We start from the raw sequence: 18,238 nt of genomic DNA, 5'->3' as shown, positions 1-18,238 counted from the left end.
TGCTTTCCCATGCCACAAGCAGGGAGCTGGATGGGAAATGGGGCTGTTGGGATTAGAACTAGTACCCTTATGGGATCCTGGTGGGTTCAAGGTGAGGACTTTCGCTGCTAGGCCACCGTGCCGGGCCCAGGATGCCACTATCTTAACTCGTATCTCTGCCAGTAAGCCGAATACCCACCAAAGAAGGTTTTTTTTTTTTTTAATTCTATATAGTCCAATTTATCTGTATTATCTTTTTTTTAAAAGATTTATTTATTTTTATTACGCAGTCAGATATACAGAGAGAAGGAGAGACAGAGGAAGATATTCCGTCCGATGATTCACTCCCCAAGTGAGTGTAATGGCCGGTGCTGCGCCAATCCGAAGCTGGGAACCAGGAACCTCTTCCGGGTCTCCCACGCTGTTGCAGTGTCCCTAATGCATTGGGCCGTGCTCGACTGCTTTCCCAGGCCACAAGCAGGGAGCTGGATGGGAAGTGGAGCTGCTGGGATTAGAACTGGTGCCCATATGGGATTCCGGGGCATTCAAGGTGAGGACTTTAGCCGCTCGGCCACGCCGCCGGGCCCTGTATTATCTTTTCATCTGCATTTTCAGTATTATACCAAGAAAATATTATGTAGCTCAAGGCTACAGATATAGTTCTCTTTTTTTCTTAAGTATTAAATAGTTTTATCTCATTGATCCACTTATGTCCATAAACAAATTTGAGTTAACCTTTAATGTGGTATAACGTAGGAATCAGCTTATTTTTTATATGAATGTCCAATTATTTCCATGCCATTTTAAAAAATGTCATTATTTTCTGTTAAGTACCATTAGTTTTTTAGGAAATGTAAATCAAAACTACAGTGAGCTACTGTTTCCCACTTCCATTACTGGCTGTACTTGAAAAGAAAATGAAAACTGCCAACTGTTGACCAGAATTTGTAGAAATTAAAGCGCTCAGATTTTACTGGTGGAAATATAAAATGGGGCAGCAACTTTGGAAACGATTTGGGAGTCCCTCAAAAGATTAATTATGACACAGGATAAATCAGCTTTACTCCTAATTATACACCCACGAAAAATGAAGCATACCTCCACACCATAACATAAGAGCACTCATAGCAGCCATTTTATTCATGAGAGACCAGAGACACCACCCAAGTATGATTTGATGGAAAAATAAAGCATGATAGATTGCTGCAATGGAATAATATAAAACAATAATACATACTACAATGCAAATGAACACTGAAAATGTTTGCTGAGAGGAACTAGTCACAAAACATCATATGATGTCATTCGATTTATATTGCATGTCCAGAGTAGACAAATATATAATGACATAAGGTAGATTACTGTTTGCCTGGGATTGGAATAGGAGAGGAACTGATTGTTAATGCATATGGGATTTCCTTCTGGTTGGATAAAAATGTTCTACCATTAGATTGTGGCAATGGCTTGTGCCTGTATTGAGAAACAACAGAACATGCGCTTCGAGTAAGTGAATTATATGTGTCTGATTTACATGTGTCAGTAGAGCTGGTGAAAATAAGTAAGTTGAATTAGGTCAAGATCCCCTTTCTAGCTCTAAATGCTACCGTTTTCTGATTTTTGGTCTCAAAGGGTAAACAATATGTTTTCAAACTTGGTTTAACATCATATATGTAATTGGCTTTGTTGGGGTTCTATAAGACAAAATACCAAGCAGACTATGTGGCTTGTAAATAACAGTGGATTATCTCTCATAGTTGTCACTTTGTGGAAATTCAAGAGCAAAGCATTAGCAGATTTGAATCACCTGTGAAGACTCCACCATCACAAACACCATCGCATTGGGGATTAGATTTCTCTTATGAAATTGGGGATGGAGGGACATATAGTTAACCTGAGTAGGTCATGCTTTTCTTTTAATTATATTGGGAAAGGTCCATAGTAGTATTCCTTTTAGTAGTACTTTGCTCTATTACTTGGCTTACTTAATTATTTTAATTTTAATTTTGATGATACTGATGAATAAAGCAAGTTTCATTTTGCCCACCATAGTCTTCTGAGACTTGGTTATCAACGTCTGGGTATATCTTTTTGTTCAAAGACCTAGGATTTTCAGGTAACATTCAATACACACTGTAGCCGACTTCAGGTTGAAGTAAGCAAAGAAAATATACCAATATAAAAAAGAAAAATTTTGCTTGCTTCTTATAAAAGTTTTTTTTTTTTAATCCCTTCTCCACATACAGGAATGTGAAGATCAAGTATAATTTGGGTTCTAGCTAACAATGTTGGTAAATATGCTTTATTATTTATGCAGGAAATATGTATCATTAGCATGAAAACTTGACTTTTCAGAATGCTTTTTGGCTGGGTTTAATCATTTGTATATACTCATGGGGATAACATTCACAAAAGAAAAATGGGCTTTAATAAGGAAAACTATATGCTAGTTAACCTTGGAATGTTTTTTTGTTTTGTTTTTGCCATTGTTATTTTGATGAGTTTGAGAAAATCATGCTGAATTAGGGTCAGGATTCCCAGATCAGTTACTACTGCTATGACCTCCTCAAGCTTCAGCTTTCTTCAGAATGAGGGTTAGTAACATATCGTGTCCAGCTCTTAGGACATTGGGAGGGTTGTCTGACCCTTGAAAACTGGAGCACTATTTATTATCAAATTATAGGGAGATTAAAAATGAAGGAAAACCATAATAACTTGTATTATCCCAACTCATTCAGTAATTAACTTGTTATCTTTCTTATGTTGTAGAAAGTAAAAGCTACACATTTGTAAACTTTTGAGCATTTATAGTTTGAGGATAGCAAGGAGAGGTGATATCAAAATGCAGCAAAGTAGAGTGGATCCCACGGCACAGTAGGAAGAGTGGGATGACTGCGGTTGCCCTGATTGCTACCCTGATGAAAATATTGACTAGTTATGTCATAGTAGCGATCCATATAGAAGTCACTAAAGTGTTTTGTCATCAAAAAGATAAAGAAAAAAAAAACAGTTCATGGATGAATCCTCTCTCTCACGGAAAGAATATTCAGTAGGATTAATGTCAGTGTCCCATTCTTCCTCACCAGAAACTACTGGTCTCACTTAACTGTGGGGATCCAACCAACTTCCTCACAGAAGGGTTTGATTTTCGTCGCTCTTGTCTCTGTTCTGCATGTTGTTCCTGGGCACTGCAGGATGTTTGCCTTGGCCTAAATCCAGAGTGTTCTCTCTCCCTCTGCCCTGCGTGTGGTGACTGTGATGTCCTGGCTAGGCTTGTACTGCAGTTGCAGCAGTGACCCTCCTATTCTGGAGACTGTATTCTTCATCACTGCTACATGAAAGTAAGTTTTAAAAACATCCTTGAAAGACAATTTGGAGCTGGACTTGAAATCAGACACACATATTTGTGTGGAATCATGTACTACCTGCATGAGGCCACAAAGCACTCCTCCTCACAGACGTTGTCGCTGAACCCCAGTGCGTCTGTTGTGGGTTCTGAAGGGATGTGTGTCACAGCAATGCTATAAGTTACACAGGTTCAGGGCACAATGACTTCTTTCTGCCATGTGAGACCTGGATATTTTTCATAGCAAACTTAATATTTTAACTAAGCCTTCTGTGATGGGTGAGATTTGAGAAAAAAAGAGGTTGTAGAGGAGAAAAACTAGAACTAGGAAAGCACAATACCTAAGTGAACGTGTAGAAAAGGAAAGTACTGGAAGACAATGGCTCCTATGAAGAAATTGTGGGTGAATTTCAGGGGCTTCTTACTATTGTAATGAAATCAGTGAAAGCTGCATCATCGAGGGTTAAGGATTAACAGGAACAATGCTGCAGAATAGCATAGCTAAGGAGAGAAAACATATGAAATCTTTTATTTCCTAAATTTGTTAAAAGGGCTAATTTGTTTTGCTTTTTAAGGAACTATTTGTGTTTTTTAATTTCCTTCTCAGATTTTAAATAAAGAATTTTGTGTTTTCTTTCCTCTTTCCTCTGTACTCTCAAATAATATTCAGTGGTTTTCCAAAATTACTCCTTTTGGACCTAAATTGAAATTCTAGGAAATTTCAGATGTTGTAAGTAACAGAGCATAAGTGTCATGTTTTTAAAAATGAAATGTGAAACACCTGGTCAGGGTCGCTGTGGCCACCTGTGAGGTGGGTGCTGGTTTTGTGAGTCCTGGGGGTGGGGATCTGGCAGGGCTCTGGCTGCCTGGACCTGGTCGTTGCCTGTGAGTGAAAAAGAGAGTGGATGCAGACCCGGATGCAAGTGGCAGCCCGTTTGGTACCGCAGCAGAGGAAGGAGAACAGAGCAAATTAGACAACTACCCCAGCAAACTGACAGGAAAAATCTGGATGAATGGAGACTTGAGGTCAGCTATGAGAGCCGATGGACATTGGGAGGGTTGCCTCACCCTTGAACAGGCAACAGCAACAGCTTTTCAGAACTAACCAAACCACTTGGTCAGAACCCTCAAACATGCTGGATGTTTGTTCTTCTCCCAGCGACAAGAAGAAACAGGCACTAAAGCAAATGGACTTCGTTCATATCTACCGAACCTTTCATCCTACACAGAATGCACCTTTTTTTCCATCGGTACGTGGCATGTTCTCCAGCATTGACCATGTTATAGGCCACAAAACAAGCCTCAGCAAATTAAAAAAAACACTAAAAATGTATCATTTCTCTTCTTAGACCATCATGGAGTGAAACTGGAGACCAATAGGTCAAAATACCACCAGAAGACATGTAAAGACCTGGAGACCGAATAATATGCTACTAAATGGACAGTGGATTATAGAGGAAATCAAAAGGGAAATTCAAAAATTGCTTGAAACAAATGAAGGCATCAAAACAACATATCAAACTTATGGGACACAATCAAGACAGTGTTAAGAGGAAAGTTCATCTCAGTCAGTGCTCATGTTAAGAAATTAGGAAAGCACTAAGTAAATGAGCTGTCCATACATTTGAAGCAGCTGGAGGCAACAGATAGATGGGTTTTGTTTTTTAATCCAGTGTACTAATCTACGACATTTGATTGATGGGTTTAAATGCTTTATATTCAGGGTCAATATAAATAGGTGGCAACTTGGTCCTGTCATTTTAGCAATGGGCTTTTCATTGTTTGATTTAGTCTTTTGTTATTTTGCTTGGAGGTTGAAGAGGCATATTCTCTGAGCTTTTCTTTGCTGTGGAGGAATTTTATTTCATTTTCAAATACAAAGGAAAACTTTGCTGAGTATGTTATTCTAGGCTGACAATTTTTTGCTTATAGAATCTGGAATATGTCTCTCCATTATTTTTGGCCGGTAATGTTTCCTATGAGAGGTCAGCAGTGAGTCGGCTTGCCATTCCTCTATTGGTCAATTGATTTTTTTCATGAGCATATGTAAGGATCTTTTCCTTATGTGCAACAAAGATCAGCAGAAACTATATCTCATGGATTTTGATGTTTTTGTTTTTATTTTACTTCTTTAAAACAGTTTTTTCTTATATAAAATCTTCACTGACTTATAGGTCATACAATACCATTGTTTTCTTCAAGAAGGTTCTTTATTTTCTTTTTCATTTCTTCATTGACACATTAGTCATTTGGTAGCATTTTATTTAACTCCATGGTGTTGTAAATTTCTATTTTTCTTCCTGTTGTTGGTTTTGTTTTGTGCTTTTCATTTAAGGGGATGTATAATAACTGTGTAATGGAGACTGTCATATCCAGATGTAAGGATACAATGCAGTATGCGTCTCTACTTCCAGATCAATGATGATGGACTCTCATGACTATATCATGACAGTAGGATGCTGGGTTCTCTGCCATTGTCCATGCCTGCAATGATGGACTTAGGACTGTTTATGAAGAACTATATTGTTGTAATAATATAGGGGGAATTAGTTGGAGCAGAGTGGGAGGGAGGTTTTGGGTGGCTATTTTTTTAAATGCAATGATAATGCCCTTCTAATGTGTTAACTAGGTAGTTAGTTTCTTTCTGTCTTCCACAGTAATATGCTGGTGTTTGCATATGGCCTATTATCCTTTTGCTTTTTTAAAAAAATTTCTTTTTAATCGAGATAGAAAGACACACACACACACACACACACACACACACACACACACACGCACGGAGTTATCTTCCATCAATTCATCCACTCACAAATGGTCCCAATGTCCAGGGCTGTGCCAGGCCAAAGCCAGGAGCCAGGCACTGCATCCAGGTCTCCCACGTGTGTAGCAGGGACCCAAACTTGAGCCCTTTCCTGCTGCTTCTCAGTTTGCACATTGTTTAGAAGCTGGAGCGGAGCCAGGACTTGAACCCAAGCATGCTAATAGGAGATGCTGGTGTATCAAGCAGCATCCCAACCCCTGTGCCAGATGCCTGGCCACTTTTTAGTATTTTCTTCCTAGAGTTGGTTGGTTGGATGTAGGAACTGTGTACACAGAGGGTCTTTCTGCAGAACCCTGTCAAGTATCATGAATCTCTCTGAGTATTGTTAGAGCTAGGGTCACCGACATTAAGAAAAAGTCATCTTTCACCTATTTTTGTAGCTGCTACAAATGTCATGAAATATGTGAGACTACTGAGTCCTTCAAAAGTGCCAGTTAACATGATTGCCTTTTACTTAGACTGATTGTCTTTCAGTCCTTTTCATGTCCACCATGGTGAGAAAGTAGTAGATTTAATACAGAGAAAATAATAGCTTGTTTATATTCTTTACAAGCAGAGAGATACTGTGCTGAGGGATAGGAGTTAAGATGAGATTTGTGTTTTGAAGGTGAGAGAATAGTAAGTATAACCTTTATAAAAATTTAAGTAGATTATATATCACTTTCTTGGAAATTTCAGAATGTATGGTGAACAACACAATTTGGAACAAATCCTATATGCAGCACTTCTGACCTGGCTCCGATTGTTCTTGTTTCCATAGCTCTTTAGATAAAGGTAGGAGGCCGGCTCTGTTTCTGTAGCATAGCTACAAGCACTTTTCCTTGTTTTGTTTACATGGCTTTTAGTATGTACCCATGGTTTGGCAAAATGTGAACTGGAAACAATTTGAAACGTCTTCAGCTTCAATTTGTTGAGCCTTGGGTTGGTGTTTCTTCACAAATACTGATGACTTTTTCTTTTCTTAAAAAAACAAAGAAGCAAAGAATTGTGCAAGGAGAGCCTTGTATTTTGTTTGGCCTCACTAAAATACCACTTGGCTCCAATCAGCCTGTATTTCCTGACAACAGCTATGCCCTGAAGCAGTGAAAGGGTAGAAGTTTTGAAAATAACGTTGGAGTTTGTGAACTTGCCTTCCTGTCAGTTCTTCGTTGTTGGCCTCAGTGGACTCAGCACATGAAAGGGCTCAAGTGACTTTCTTTGATGAGACTTAATAGGAGGGAATTGATGTTGTTTAAAAATTTACTTTGCTGGTAGCTCATGTGACAAAAATCTATTTTTAAACAATTGCTTTTTTTAATGTGGTGTGCATTCTCAAAATACTCTACCCAGCTAATACATGCTAGATGTTTGCATAAATAATTGCAAAATGTTAAAAATTTGACATTCAAATGACCCATATTAAAGATCTTTTCTACTTTTTATCTGTTGAACATTATGGTTAGTGGTGTATTATGCCTATAATTATAAGTGAATTTTAAAAAATGCTATTGTACAGATTTAGGGGCAAGATGAAGGAGGGGGATTCAGGGAGGGAATATGGAAGGGCAAAGTGGTTATTTTCTTAGAATTATATCTATGAGGTCTATTCTCTTTATAATAATAAACTTTTTAAAGAAGTTTTAGGTCAGCTTCATTACTGGCCTGGACTAGTTAGCATTTCCTGTGGGAGAGTGAACCACTTTCCTGACATAATTGATTTGTGTGTCACCAGTAGAAATGGAAAGCCGAGAATGTGCAGTGATTTTTCTTTACTCTCATCTTTGTGGTAAAATAGAGGGTTTTTTTTGAACAATGCCGCTGTGACCTGAGTAATCCCCTCTGCATGGATAAAGCAGAGCGCTGCAGAAATACGCAAGGTCAAGCAGTGGCTCCACCGCAGAGCCAGAGCTCTGGCCAGAGGAATTGCTTTCAGTGCTCTGTCCTCTTAGCTGTGTGGTAAGGGTAGAGGTCTTCATGGAGCACTTTCTCCCCAAGTGCCTGGAACTTGACAAAGCTATGTACACAATATCCACATTCCGTTTGACTCTGAAACAGAGCTCCTGCAGGATGCAAGTACCTACTCCAATGCAGGGTCATCCTTCCAACAGGCAGACAATGTGGGGTATGCTGTCTGGGATTAGTAGCAGCCTTTTCAGAGCTGAAATAAGGTGAGGTCAGGCCATGTGAGTGCTATTAATGTCACCCTCATTCAAGACATTCTTAAGTGTTTTTTTGTTTGTTTTGAAAATCAAGTGCTACCTCTGTATGAGGCATAAGAGGTGTAGAAGAACATGAAGAAAAGATGGCAAGCAGAAAACAGAGTGGAAAGAGAGATGAGCAACCAGACTTGGGGATGGGAAGAGGTCTTGTTCTTTGCACCTTGAAGTCAGGCAGAAGAATGCCCAATTTCTCCTACACATGGTATAATTCCTGTCATGCCAGTTTGATTAGTTCCTACCGTACGTGTCTCTTAGCCTAGAACTGTTACTCAGTGTATTAAAGGTGAAAAACAATGAGATACCATTGTCATATGATGGAAATTCTTACTCAGAGTGGTTTCTGGCTTTAATTTTAGAATGGTTGTGTTTCCTCGACCATGCAGAGGCTTCACTGTTAGGTTAGGATTTAATTTAGCCTGACTGTGAAGGAATACCATACAGAATCTAAAACACACAATTGTGTTCTCTCACATGAAGTTCAGCAGTGGGTGTGTAAGAGCTTGTTGGGTGGTTCTCCCAGTTTCCAGAGTCCTTGGTTCCTTCTGAATTTTTGTTCAGTCATCCTTCATTTCCATTGCTCCAAGTACTGCCAGAGTGCCAGCTAGTAGCTTCTATACTGCAGGCAGCAAAACAGAAGGAGGGATCAACCTGTTTCCCATTAGGTTTCTCAGAAGTGTGATACATTCCGTCACATTGGCCAGAACTTAGTCTTGGCCATACATGCCTTCAAGGAACATGGAAAATATATTTTTCATGGGTCTCTTTTTTGTTTGTTTGTTTTTACAACTGGTTCATGGACTATGGCAAGAAGAATTATGATCCTTAAAAATGATTATAAATGGAATCTATTGTTAGTGATAAAATATATCTCATAATTGAGGAGTCATGGGCATTATGTTAAAAATTGTATATGAGTGACCTTATGAAGCCTTTGTTTAACATAGGCAATTATCCCCTTTTTATAGAAACAAAACTGATGTTTTAAAAAATGTAAGTACCTTGTCCAGGAATGCCTTGCTAATAAGTGGTGGAGCTAGAGCTCAGGATTAGACCTTTTTCCAGTTTCCAAATATTTGATCATTGTTTTGCCTCCCACTATTATAGTTAACTTGGGAGTTGATTCATATTTACGCTATGGTTTTAAAACCTTATATTCTGTTTGTGGTCTGATGGTGACTGGCTTCCCACCCCTTTCATCTGACACACACACACACTGTTGGTTGTTTATCCATTGTGTTTATCAAAAGTGTTTCTGTGCTTGTAAAAAAAAAAAGCACACTGATTTCTAATACTTGGTTGGTTAATTGTGAATTAACTTCTTTGAGTAGGTGCTGAACACCTACTTTCTCCCAGAGACAGCTTCCAGAGCAAGTGGGGATAACAGGATGAGTAAGAAAGAGCCCTTTCCTTCAGCTTTTAGCGAGACAATCCCTCTTAACATCAAATTAGGTTATGATATGGCATGCAAATCCAAATTGTCCTACATATAGACACCCATTTGTCCTTCTCTTTCAAGCATTCCTAAGAAATTAGGTGAGTAGGTAATGCTATTTTAACATTCTGTAATTTCTCCCTTAAACAACATGGTTTATAATGTTTTTTAAAGTTCTAAGAGCTTGCTAAGCAAATAACTTAATATGGAGAATATGGGATTTATTGTGATAACTACATAGTTACCATGTGCATTTGTATTAACTACTTCCTCCTCTGAGATGCTTTGAATAGTGACAGAGATAATGGGCAAATATTTTAGAAACCCAAGTCAAATGGGACCCAGTATGACATTTGAATCCAGAGCCTGTCCTTGCAAGTATGTGCAGAGTTTGTTGCTGGTGCACCTTTTTGTAAATACCTGAAAGATGTGTCACATGATAGGCTAGGGAAGGGAAAGCAATCCCCAAGATGTTAGGGTGATGACGAAAGTCACACAAAACCCCCATTTCACTGAGTCTGTGTGCCTGGAAACTGAGCGTAAAGAGAAGGGACTAAAAAATCTCTTGTCCTGTTTTTCTGCTTTCTTTTCTAGTATGTTTATTGCTTAATCGTATTTCTGTATGAAGTAGTGATTTTTTTCTATCTTGGAGATACCCACAAATTATTTTATTCCATGTTTTAACTATGGATATGTAGAAACATTTTCTTCCATAAAAGGAACATGACTTAAAACATATATGTATACACACACACATATACACATGCATGTATCATATACTTCTGGGATTTTCCCAGATGCATGCATTCTTTTCGTAGATTGATTGACTGATTTGGAAGGCAGAGTTGTACATACATATACACGTACAGAAAGAGAGAGGAAAAGAGTGGAAGGTCTTCCATCTGCTGACTTGTTCTCCAAATGATCTCAACAGCTAGAACGAGGCCAAGCCAACACCAGCAAGACAGGAACTCCATCCAAATCCCCTATGTGGGTAGAAGGAACCCAAGCACTTGGGCCATTATCTGCTGCTTTCGTAGGTATGTTAGAAGGGAGCTGGATTGGAAATGGAAGTGGAGCTTGAAATGCTGTCCATATGGGATGCTGACACTTCAAGTGCTAGCTTAACATGTTGTGCCACATACCGGCCCCCATTGCTGGTAGTTGGTAAACAGAGCTCCATTTGTTTGAAAAATCAGTCTACCTTTGCCTGGGTTATTTGACACACATCATTTGCTCTGATGCTCGTTTTTTTCCAGCACCATATCTCCTGACTCTCCTAAGAGTCTCCTTTGTTCTTGGTGACTGGATTAATTTTAAATGATCAGAGAAAACTTAGCATTTCTAAGTTTGAAATGATTGGTTTCATTATTATCTTGAGTAATTTTTTTTTTCTGTGAAAACTTAGACCATTTGTCCCCAGTGATAAGGATAAACACCTCTGTAGAGTTTTAGACCTAAACAAATGGAAAGGTTGTTTGTTTCCACATTGTATCTATCTTTGGTGCACAACTGATATAAATGGTTTGTGCTCATTCATCATCTCATATCGCCAAGGCTTTGCAATAAACTTGAGCAATCTGGTTTCTACTCTTCTAATATGGGGGAGAAATAGTTATTATGAATGAGGAAGATGTGTTTTTATAAGAATCTGACTCAGAGAAGTAAGTGACTTAATTCAAAATCAGAGGTGGCATGTATAAAGACGACTAACCAGGATGGATGGGCATGAACGGGGTTTCCTTAATCTCGACAAACTGACCAATGTTAGGATTTTTTTTTAAAGATTTATTTTATTTTTATTACAAAGTCAGATATACTGAGAGGAGGAGAGATAGAGAAGAAGTGGAGCTGCCGGGATTAGAACCAGCGGCCATATGGGATCAAGGCGAGGACCTTAGCCACTAGGCCACACTGCTGAGCCCAGAATTTTTTTTTTTCTGTAGATGATGGGTAGTCATCATAACTTTGGATTAGGTTGGTGATGTAATCAAGAGTTGTGAAAGTGTTTTTTTGTTTTTGCTTTGTTTTTAGCAAGGTGCTAGATAAATGAATAAAAGTAGTAGGCATGTAGAAGAATTGAGAAACTGTGAGTATTTATATGTATGAGGTAAAGCCCCTCCCCAAAACCAAATGGAATTCAGACTGGAAGAAGACAAATGGAGTATATATGGTGGGGAAAATAGGAAGGATCTTGTGGCTTCCTGCAGAGGCAAAGAAAGAGAAGCAAGAAGCAAGAGAAAGAGTTGATGCTTGAAGTTCTAATTGATCTTCATTATAATCTTGGAGACAACAGCATCAGTTAAGAGAAACTCAAACATCCATTCTGTTTTTATCTTCTATTTTATTTTTAATTTTATGATACAATTCCATAGGCTCTGGGATTTCCCTTACCCTCTACTCAAAGTCCCTCCCTGCTACTGCTCTCCCCTATATTATTACACTAGTATAGCCCTTTATAAGCAGTCATAAGTCCATTATTCTGTTATTTAAGTGTGTTCTGACATTGCTGGTACAGACAATGGCAGATAGTCCAGCATCCTATTCTCAAGATATATCTCAACAGTTTCATTGGGAGTTCATCTTTGATTTGGAAGTTAAGATGCAAGGTGCATTGTATCTTCACATTTGGATATGATAGTCTCTATTACACAGTTACTATACATCTCCTTAAATGAAAAGCCATAAAACAAAATCAACAACAGGAATAAAGTTTAAAAAATTTACAATACCATGGAGTTAAATAACATGCTACCGAATAACCAATGTGTCTCTGAATAAATGAAAAAGAAAAATAAGAACCTTTTTGAAGAAAATGATGTTACTGTATGATCTATGAGTCAATGAAGAATTTAATGAGGAAAGAAACTATTTTAAAGAAATGAAAATAAAAGCTACCAAAGCCCATGAGTTGTAGCAAAAACAGTATTGAAAGAGTTATTGATTTTATAATTTGCATGAATGTTGCCTTATATCAGAGGGAACATATGGTATTTGTCCTTTGGAGATTAAATTAATTCACTGAGCATAATGGTCTCTAGTTGGATGCAAATTTGGATGAAAATGATATAATTTCATTCTTTTTAACGGCTGAACAGTATTCCATGGAGTAGATGTACCACAGTTTCTTTATCCAGTCCTTGCATCTGTGTTGTTTCCGTGTCTTTGCGATGCTGCTGCTGCTGTGAAGATAGGATTACAGAACCCTTTCTCATATACAGATGTCTTTTCCTTTGGATATATTCCTAGGAGCAGGATAGCTCGGTCAGACGGCAGGTTTATTTGCAGTTCTCTAAGCACTCTCCATACTGACTTCCGTAGTGGTCGTACTAGCCTACACTCCCACCAACAGTGAAGGAGGGTGCCTTTCTCCCCACATGCATTTCAGCAGGTAGTGTTAGTAGAGTTCTGAATGTAGGCCAGCCTCACTGGACTTAGGTGGAACCTTAATGTGGTTTTTCATTTGTATTTCCCTGAAGGCTAGTGAGCCTGAGCATCTTTTCATATTTTTTTTAGATATTTGAATTTTTTCTTGGGGTCCCCTAAGACCATTTCTTTGATGCTATCTCTTCAGAGTATTTCCTAAAATCTATAAGGTCCCTTCCAACTCTCTCTGTCCTAGAGCCAATGTAAGTGTGATTTTCTCTATTCTGCTCTGTCCTAAGAAGGCAAAGAGAAATCACAAAAGGATTAAAAATTATGAGAAACTGGAGCAAAGATCGTGACAGCAAAGAAGGTCTTGGGTTGGGCATGTGATAGAGAAGTTAAGACACTGAGCAGCACACTGGCACCTCTGAGCAGAGTCTTGATTGCAGCTTCCTGCTCAAGTACATTTTAGAAAGCAAAGGAGGTGGGTCCAGGTGAGTTGCTGCCACCCTCATAGGGCAACCACATTGAGTTCCTGGCTCTCGTGGATTTTGCCTGGCCCTACATTGTTCCAGACATATGGGGAGTGAACTAGCAGGTGGGACCATTCACTTTCTTCTCTGCCAGATAAATACACACCTGAATAAATGAACTCTGAAAGAATGTGTTCCTGTTCCTGAATGTGTAGTAATACTCTCGGTCTGTTTTGTATTTTATCATGGACTGACTATTCATCCCGTGGTTGGGTCCTAGGCCTTTTTTGTCGACCACAACTCCAGGACTACCACTTTCATCGATCCTCGGCTCCCCCTGCAGAGCAGCAGACCGACCAGTGCACTGGTCCACCGGCAACACTTAACACGGCAGCGCAGCCACAGCGCTGGTGAGGTGAGTCCTGGGCGCGTGAGGGGCCGGCTGTGGGTTGGCGGAAGCGATTAGGATGTAGTGGTACGTGGAGCTGCCTTGGCTTTGAATGGTGTGTATTATCCTAGTTTGGAGGACATTGTGTGGAAGCCAAAAAGCTCTGAGTGACGGGCAGGGTTTTCTCGTGACATACCTATAACCTAAATCACAAATTTAAAACGGCAGGATAAATGAGGCAGGTAGGGGGAATTAAGAATTTGTTTTAATTCAGTGGAAGGTGAGAGGGAATTGGCCAAGTACTAAATGTTCAAAAAATGATGCTGATAAGCCCTTTGCATATCCAGAGAATTCCCATAGGAAGAAATGTAAGTAACTTACTGAAATGTGCTTAAAATTGTTGTGGAAGAAATTTTAAATGAGGGTTTGCTAAACTACATTAAAATATTCATGTATGGCTATAGGGTTGTGGAATCCTTGTTAGTGTTCTTTTAAATTATTGTGCATCCTAAAGTTACCCAGGAAAAACGGGCTGCTCTAAGAATTACTGAAAGTCTTAGGCCCGGCACTGTCATTCTGTAGTGACCCATGTTAACCACAAGAGGGCGATCTAATATCCCAACCAGAAGGACCAGAAATTTAAAAAATTACTTTTCCTTCCCCAGCTTTAGGCAATATAAGGATGATGTAGGTCAAATTTTCTTCCCCTTAATATGGGCTTATGTTTTTAGCGTATGCCATCATTGGTATATGTTTCTAAAAATTTTCTTAGACAAATATAATTAAGATTCTTTTCTTGCATGCCTCTTCTATCTCTGTACATCTCTTATTTTGATATTATATTAGAGGCCAAATATTTTTGTAGCTTCTATTATAAGAAGAAATTATGGATGCAATAAATAACTGGATTTGGGTCATCAAAATTCCACTCTTGGAATTTCCCCCTTATAATTTTCATACTTGCTCGAATTCATCATGTGCTGACTGGTTTTAAGTGCAGACATAGAATATCCATGAGAAGCTCCTATAAAAATGATATATAAATCTATTGCAGGGTGAGGTATGTGCAAAAAAATATTTATGTTTTACGAGTAGCTAATAAATCTTTACCTTGCTGTCATAGAAACCATTAGTGGTGAAGCAGATGATGCTGGCAGCATTCGTAGGAGCAGAACCAGCCTTTCACCTTTGGACCCGTGTGCAATATGCAGCATAATTGGGCCTCTGTCTGACTTATCACATGATGAGTGCACTTGGCCACTTCCCTTTTTGTGTCTTCATAACATGAAGCTGGCTGTTCGGGCTCCTCAGGGCTGTTTTCCTGGAAAAGCATGCAAGAGAGTCATAGGTGTATTTCTATCTTATTTTAATCCTTTTCCCTCACAACCGGAATTGTTTCCATGGTCTGACATTAATCTGTTGTGGCAGAAAGGGACTCTCAGGGTTTGATTGAAAGTTGAATTCAGATTTCCCATGCTGTTGATAACAAGCCTGGCAGTGCTCAGCATTCCCCCATGGTGTTGGTCACCCTTGGAGGGGATGCCCTTGACACCACGGCTCTGACCATCCTGCAGGGCTGCTCATCCTCCCTGTGGTCTGTTGGTCTGGTTCCACAGGGAGGTCTCCAGAAGGACACTTTAGGTTGTTTTGAGAAATGCTAACATGTGATAACCTACTGACAGGAGGGAAAGTACGTGTTGGGCTGTAGGGGCCCTGCATTTGCTGACTGACTGCTAGAGTTAGTGGTTGAATCTCCCCAGAGAGTGGCTGACTCCATGCCTGGTAGATACTAACTCAAGAGAAGAAGGGTGAGGAAGCCCTTGAGTCTTTCCAGCCCGCTGCCTCCTACTCATTCAGCCCATCAGCAGAACTGGTGATCTCTTCACCTTAGAGCAGATGAACACCACACCTACTGGGTGCATTTGACATGTTGGTTCTTGTAAGGAACACAAACACGTCACACATGTTTCCTGTGCTCTTAATTCAGAAAGAACATATGAAACCAAAGCACATAAGAAACAAACCTGAGCGAAAAATGCGTCATAAACTTTTGTAGTAGTTGGGAAAGAAAAGCATGTTTTTGCCCTTTTAAGATAATCATAGATATCTTTCTCATTTCCCTGTTGACTGTGAACTACTAGACAAATCATAAGGACTGTTAGTGATTGCAGTTGCTTTAGAAATAGCAAGTGTAGTGAGAGCTCTGCATTGAACTTCATCTTGAAGGAACGTGCTCCTTGAAGCCAGAGTAAGAACATTCTTGAAGGATAAACAAGCAGCAGAGGGTGGAGGAGGATGGATATTTCTAGGGTTAGGTCTTTAGAAAAATCATCAGCCAGCACTTAACTGACGTACTAGGATCAAGTGCTTGGGAAAGCTTCAGTGGGTGGGAATACAATCTAAGGACCAACGTATAAATCCAGTATGCTATTTTGCATTTTGTTCTCTGTTTTTTTCTACTGTTCTGCTGTTGTCTTAGATGACTTATGTTGTATGGGGGGGGGGGGTTGCTAAAAACAAAAGCTAAACCAATGTTAAGAGTTTTCTAGTAAGACTGTTATTGGGTCTAGTCAGCTATCTACTTTTGTGTGTTTCTAAATCTACAGTAGGTAAACTAAATAATTTAGGTTAGGACATCCCAATTTAGCTCACACCTGCTGCTGTTAGCACTCTAGCGTGGGCGGCCCAAACCAGAAAGAGCTGTTGTGCTGGGTGCTCTAATAGGCATGTAAAATTGTTTCTAAGATGATACACTACCATAGAACTCCAAGGGAAGATTGCTGTTCCCTGTCCCTCCTCTACTGAAACAGGGAATTCCCTGGCCTGCCTTGACCAGGGAAAGAAATGTCCTGGCACAGTCCCAATGTAATTTTTTAACCCCCAGTTTTCCCCATTGCCTGTATTGTTACCCATTTGTATTCTGCCGGAGCCAAAGTAACTCCTGATCAGCACATCTGTTCTTTGGCTGCTGCAGCCTGGGGAAGCATCAGCATATTGAACCATCTCAGTTCCACCTGGTAGATAGCACTGCCTCCACTCTCTCCCCCTGCCTCCTACACCACGCCACATTTTTGTTTAAGATTCACCTTTTTGGAAAGGCAAATCAGGTTTACGGAGAGAAGTTAAGACACAGATAAAGATCTGTCTGCTGTTTACTCCCCCAAATGGCCACAATGGCTGGTGCTGAGCCGATCCAGAGTCAGGAACCAGGAGCTTCTTCCTACTGTCCCACATGGGTGCAGGGTCCCGAGGCTTTGGGGCCATCCTCTACTGGATCCAGGCCATAAGCAGGGAGCTGGATAGGAAGTGGAGCAGCCAGGACACAAATTGGACCCATATGGGCTCCAGCGCTTACAAGGTGAGGAATTTAGCCACTGAGCTATCAATGCTGGTATCTGCCCCAGCTACTTTTTAGGCTGTGGAGGCCTCCTTCTCCATGTGGGTCCACTAAGATGGGACATTTGAGGACTGAAAGCCTGTCTAGGGACTCCACTGCTGGTAGCTGTTCTAACTGCTTGGTGCTTCACCACACTCGTTGTGAAATATTTGGAACTATTTGGCCAAGGGTTCGATCTCTGAACACAGAACGTTAATGATGTGTATGTTTGCAGGTGGGAGAAGATTCTCGACACGCGGGACCACCCGTTCTCCCCAGGCCATCCAGCACATTCAATACAGTGAGCAGGCCACAGTACCAGGACATGGTCCCTGTGGGTAAGTGACTGCTCCTCAGAAACTTGTACCTACAGTGCTGTCATGTCAGAGTAAATCGTTTATACTGTGTAAGTAAAATCTCCTTGTTGTGTCCCTGCTGCTTTTTGACCTGCATTTAGACATTGTCACAGTATCCGTAAAAAATGTAGGATAAATCTTTAATCTTCAAGAGTGTCTATCTTGTAAAATCCAATGGGAAGAGATTTTAAAACTGTTTTTCTGCCTTTTCTGAAAAGTATTATATTGCTGAATGTATAGAGAATTCCTTGTTTTACAAGGAATTACCTCATTTTGAGGTAAGCATTTGGACAAGCATATACTTGAAGCACGAGACAGAATTTAAATGGCGTGGGAATCTGTAGTAGCCTCACAAAGTTAAACAGTAGTGACAGCATCTTTGTTTTTTACTTGAGGGAGTCAGAGGGGAATACAGACAGAACTTTCATCTACTAGCTCATTCTTCAGTGTCCCCAGGAGCGCTGGACTAGGGCAGGGAACATCCTTGTGACTCTCAGGGTCTGCCT

The 18,238-nt window shown here is 39.9% G+C and overlaps 1 protein-coding gene across 5 annotated transcripts in view; it reads left to right on the top strand.

Moving 5' to 3' along the window:
- HECW2 (HECT, C2 and WW domain containing E3 ubiquitin protein ligase 2) overlaps nucleotides 1-18,238 on the top strand; it is a 396,630-nt gene that overhangs the window by 308,189 nt on the left and 70,203 nt on the right. For all 5 annotated transcript variants that reach the window (XM_004576960.3, XM_058664754.1, XM_058664753.1 and 2 more), the window contains 2 exons: nucleotides 13,893-14,027; nucleotides 17,612-17,714. In XM_004576960.3, coding sequence (XP_004577017.2) covers nucleotides 13,893-14,027; nucleotides 17,612-17,714 — 238 coding nt within the window. The remainder of the gene's footprint in view (nucleotides 1-13,892; nucleotides 14,028-17,611; nucleotides 17,715-18,238) is intronic.

This window comes from Ochotona princeps, chromosome 5 (assembly GCF_030435755.1).
Source record: "Ochotona princeps isolate mOchPri1 chromosome 5, mOchPri1.hap1, whole genome shotgun sequence".
NCBI lineage: Eukaryota > Metazoa > Chordata > Mammalia > Lagomorpha > Ochotonidae > Ochotona > Ochotona princeps.
Note: the sequence above shows the minus strand (reverse complement) of the source record. Positions and strands in the feature narration are given on the sequence as shown.